The 4,948-nt window shown below is 44.5% G+C and overlaps 1 protein-coding gene across 1 annotated transcript; it reads right to left on the reverse strand.

The window, feature by feature from the left end:
• Nucleotides 1-466: 466 nt before the first annotated feature.
• pcbd1 (pterin-4 alpha-carbinolamine dehydratase/dimerization cofactor of hepatocyte nuclear factor 1 alpha) lies at nt 467-3,333 on the reverse strand. The gene is made up of 4 exons (XM_068741371.1): nt 3,250-3,333; nt 2,351-2,482; nt 2,181-2,261; nt 467-870 (listed from the first exon to the last, which is right to left on the reverse strand). The coding sequence occupies exons 1-4, from the start codon at nt 3,250-3,252 to the stop codon at nt 778-780; spliced, it is 309 nt and encodes a 102-aa protein (XP_068597472.1). The 5' UTR covers nt 3,253-3,333; the 3' UTR covers nt 467-777.
• Between the last annotated feature and the right edge of the window lie 1,615 nt (nt 3,334-4,948).

Genomic DNA, 4,948 nt, shown 5'->3' on the forward strand with positions numbered 1-4,948 from the left:
TAAGAGCAGCCTTTAACAGCTGATTTGAACAAGCAGGACTTGAGTGGCTGCATGAAGTTCCTTCTAAGCGGTCACAAAGGTCAAAGGTCAAACGGATCTGATCGATCCACCGCAGCCAAGAGAAGTCATTTGGGATCGGACACGTTCCCCCACTTAGAAGAAAACGCAGAATTGAACCACATAAACCTCTAAATGTAATCCAGCTTCCAGAAACAAGCAGAGATTCGTAGTTTAGTTCTTTTCACTGGGTCTGAGCGTCTAACAACAAATAAATCATGGATTACGCTTTTCTTTTCGCAGTCACTGTTAATATAATTATATATTTGAAAACACTTGAAGATTTCACAGCACAAACCACACAATTAAACACACAAGCATGCCGGACAGCCAACCTCGGACACAGCTGGTTTCCCGGCATGGGTTTCCATAGTAACTGAATCAAGTACAAACGAGCCTTAGCGACCAGAACAAGCCTGATTCATTTGGTAAGCCTTTATATATATATATGTAAATGTCACTTTGTTGTGTTTGTACTGTGTATTTGCATGTATACGATGCAGCCCCGGCTGTGACAGGCTGTTTATTTTTAGATGTTTTTAGAATGTAAATAGTTAAGTACAACTACCAGAATGACCCAGAGGAGTAAACTCGATTCTACCGTTTATCTTTTATTAACCAAACCAACAACAACATGTTTTTCCCCAGATGCATTCTGGGCCACCGACAGCCCGGCTATTCCCAGCACACGAAAAGGAAATGGGTCCGTCTTCTTCAGTTTCACATCAGCGATGCCTGATCAATGAAGGTGGCAAAAGTGATGTCCCGCTGGGACAGGCCCCCGCAGTCATGTGTGCTGAGAGTGATCTGGACCTGGAAGCATAAAGGATCAAAGCATTATGACAGAGCGATGACTTTTTAGTTACCAAGTCCCGTTTAAGGCGGGAGATATCGATGATCAGCCAGGGGGGGTATGACCTAGGTCCTCGGAAGTATTCTACCCACCGACACAATACCTCAAAATAACGACTGTCCTAAAAATCACTCGCAGACCGGTGTGACCTTTGAACTCTGTATTTGCGTCACTCATATGCTGCTCGGTGAACGATGACGCGCTGCAGAGCATTTTAACGTGTCGGTACTTGCAGTCTCATTAGCTCCTCCTCCGAGGAGCTCGTGAAAACATCATGATGGGATATTCTTTACTTTTTTTTTCTATTTTAATTAGCCAACTAACTAGTATTAGAAGTGCGGTTTTGCAAAGACAAATGTAGCCGACGGTGTTTTTAATGGTTCACAGGCAGATTGCTCCGAGGCCTGCTTCACTGTATCAAAGAAATAAAACCTGTTAAGCGGTTCTGACAGACACGGCTGTTTGGCCGCTCATTATAATAGTCTGTAAATATTAGCGTCGTTACTTCCGTATTACCTTCTTGACTACATTTTTATATTTCGGTTCGGTGACTCCTGCAGCTGCCGTTTGGAGATAACGCGTCCCCTCTGTTGTGGAATCTTCGTGCTGAGCGTGAGGACGCAGGGACTTGAACAAAGACTCGTTAAAGTGTTGCACGAGAACAATCCCCTCGTGCACATTTTCACTGCGTAGCACAAGGAGCTCCTTCAGAATTACTCCCACAAAAGCACTTCGTGTTGAATTTGAATCTTTTCATCCCGTGTGTTACGTTGCCGTCATATTGCCTTAATGAAAATGAGGAGAAGGTACACGGATCCACGTCCTCGTGATCATTACCACCATGAAGTGGTTCCCACTGAACTGCATCCGCTCTCATTGTGTTACTTGTGTATGGAATTATAGTCAGAATATTTCATTTCCTGTTTGGCGTTTCAACGACCGGCTGGGGACTCTGGACCCAACGAGCTACGAGCACACACTCGCTCTAATCAACCCACGCGGGGTCTCCCACTATCTTAACCGAATGTGGAAATACTAAGAAATTCAATCGCCCTTCTGTGCGAAGGCGGAGCTTTCCTCCCCCCAATCATTAAGAAGAGAGCAAAGATTTTCTGTTTCTTTATTGTTCCTCTCCCTGCAAATAAAAACGCAAGCGACTTGACAATGGAGCGATTTAAAGAAGCGAGAGCGACACAGAATATGATCTAAATATATATATATATATGTATATGTATATGTGTGTGTATACCCCCCCCTGCAGTCCTCATACCTTATTGTAGACATTGAACCATTCAGGGTGGTGGTCCATCTTCTCTGCTTGTAAAGCCACTCTGGTCATGAAACCAAAAGCCTGAAAGAACATGACATTCTAAAAATCACCTGGGGGGGGCGTAACGCCACGCTCGAGTTTCAGAGGGTAAACGGCGGGGAACTAGGAACCTGATTGAAGTCTTTGAAAATGAACTCTTTGTAGATGGCGTCCCGCCCTCCGACCTCCACCCACTGGGCGTTGCTTAGCAACGGCAGCAGGTGGGTCCTCTCCTCCTCCGTCAGACTCTGGACTTTACCAGCCTTGAGGGAGGGAGAGAGAGACGAGGTTAACGGTCCTGATGGGGGGGGGGGGGGTATATACATATATATATACACTCAGCAGTCCGGAGGCTGATTCTGAACTCCGACCGGCACCGTCACCATCAGGAGGGGGCTTTGCCCCCCCCCCCCCTCCGGGGCGAAGCTGCTAACAAACACGCAGACAGATGCCCGAATCAGAGCGATGACCTCAGCAGGTAGCGTAGCAACCTGTTGCCATGCGCTGCATCCGGTCCATTGTGGAAACGGACGTTCACAGAGCGGGACAAAATGAACGTCATCCATCCAGAACCAAAACAGGTCTCCAGATAAACACACACACACACACACACTGGACCTTGTACTACAAACACGGTGGATAACCAAAGACACACACATTCATCCGGTCGTTGATCCTTTAGTTTTATTTTAAATATAGTTTTAAAATGAACTGTATTTTAAATATTGATAATGCAGCAGATTGTTTTAAGTTACTTTCCAGCGATACTAAAACTAGTGAATTATAGTTTTCCGAGTGTTCCTGTCGTTTGATGATGGTCAGCCGGAGAGAATAAAGGAATAAGTTCACACAGGCTAGTATCTGTAATCGAACAGCGTTGTAGTTGTGCGTGCACGATTAAACAACACAACTCACGCTTTAACGTTCTGCTGTTTGTCTCCCAACACACAATCAGGTTCAGGCAGAGCGCGTGACACGCCGCGCACGCCGCGCACGCACGCGCGGCACCGAGGTGGGGCACAGTACTCACCATGTTCGCGCGGAAGGGCTTCGGGCACAGCTCTCTGGAAACCCTCTCAGGGGGAGCTCAGCTGGAGCGACACACGAGAGTCACAAGCCCTGCGTGGCAGTCCACGCAGAAGCCTGACCAGAAATCCTCACAGCTGATTGGTTGCCCAGACATTTATCTGGAAAGGTTAAAATAACTAATAATAATGCTTTTATTGAACAAATTAAAATACAGATTTACAGTTAGGATAACACATATAGAAACAAAATGTACAGATACCATGGGGATATCTAAGCACAAGTACAACCAGAAATAAAATAAAAAACTTTCATTCAATTACTGTACATTACAAAACAACATTAGGCATGTTATAATTTGCGTAGAGGAGCCGAGCTGCAACACATTTAACCTAAAGCAATAAATAACGAGCAACGGTCTGACTTAATTCTATAGCAGTTTTGTTTTGTTTTCCAATTTTTCAAGGCACAATGCAAACATTTTTAACATTTTAAATTCGTTGATAAATCCAGGAAAGGAGGGCTTACTATTTTTCCATTTCGCACAGTGAATATGATATTTATCCAGTAACAATATTACGTTTATTATATCTGAACAGATTAGGCCAAATTTGAAGGCGTTGTTTGGAGCAGAGGGAATGGAAATACATAGAGTCGCTGGAACTTAAAGCTGTGACACATCGCCCCCTAGTGGCGCGCAAGGGTTTAGAAATAATCAAAATGTCTTTGTTGAGTCCACTTTTTTTTCCACCAGTGTGAATTGGACTAGATACATTTCTATGTTAAATAAAAATGAATATCTTTACGTGATTGTAGTCACCAACCTGCGTTCGTGTTCTCCTTCCAGCCTCACATACTGTCCAATACACAAAGTCCGCTGTGGCCTCATGCTGGCCTGAGGCTCATTGATGACCTCTCTATGTAGGGATCTGTTTCATTCTGCTGTGTGGCGAATGCATGGCAGGTTTCAGCAAGCGGCTCCATGTTCAATGGGACGGCGAGCTTTAAGGCGGGGCTTCCCTTTCCTCTTTACTGCTGTGCTCTGGTCATGTCGAAGGTTAATGGGCCGCCCCTGCGAGGTGAAAACTCATCTGTGTTCTGGGAAACGAGCCGCTTAATGAAATGAGGAGAGGGAGAGGATGTGACACGCGATCAGAAATGTCCCTTCAGTATCTTGATTGGAATGGGGTGGGGGGGGGCATGCTGGCATTTAGAATAAAACCATAAGAATAGAGACATTATTTTACAAATGCGTTCTTTCTTATTCCAGCTTTTTAAACGTCTCAACTTCAGTTTTATTTTTGCTCAGAGATGGTCCAAGCTTTGCTCACTATATAGACATGAGGTGGGCAAACGTTTTGACAAAACTTGACAGAGGGGCCGGGCCAGGAGCAGATGGATGGAGTGTTTGTGTGAGCTAATATAAATGGCATGTAAAAGACATTACATGAAAGGATTTTAGCCTTTTACAGGTAGCATTACAGGGAAAAGGTCAAATGAATGAGGTTTAATTATAATAACATTTAATTTAATAATATAATTTGGACAAGTTCGGCGGGCCGTGTCAAAAAGCCAAAAGGGCCGTATATGGCCCTTTTGATATAGACCAATTAACAGGAGTCCCCGGCCTTACTGCCCTTTGAACGCTTTTCTTTTATTGATAGCGTTGTAAAGATGAGCAGTGGCTGTTTTCACATGGAAAC

Source organism: Brachionichthys hirsutus, chromosome 7 (genome assembly GCF_040956055.1).
Source record: "Brachionichthys hirsutus isolate HB-005 chromosome 7, CSIRO-AGI_Bhir_v1, whole genome shotgun sequence".
NCBI classification, from domain to species: Eukaryota; Metazoa; Chordata; class Actinopteri; order Lophiiformes; family Brachionichthyidae; genus Brachionichthys; species Brachionichthys hirsutus.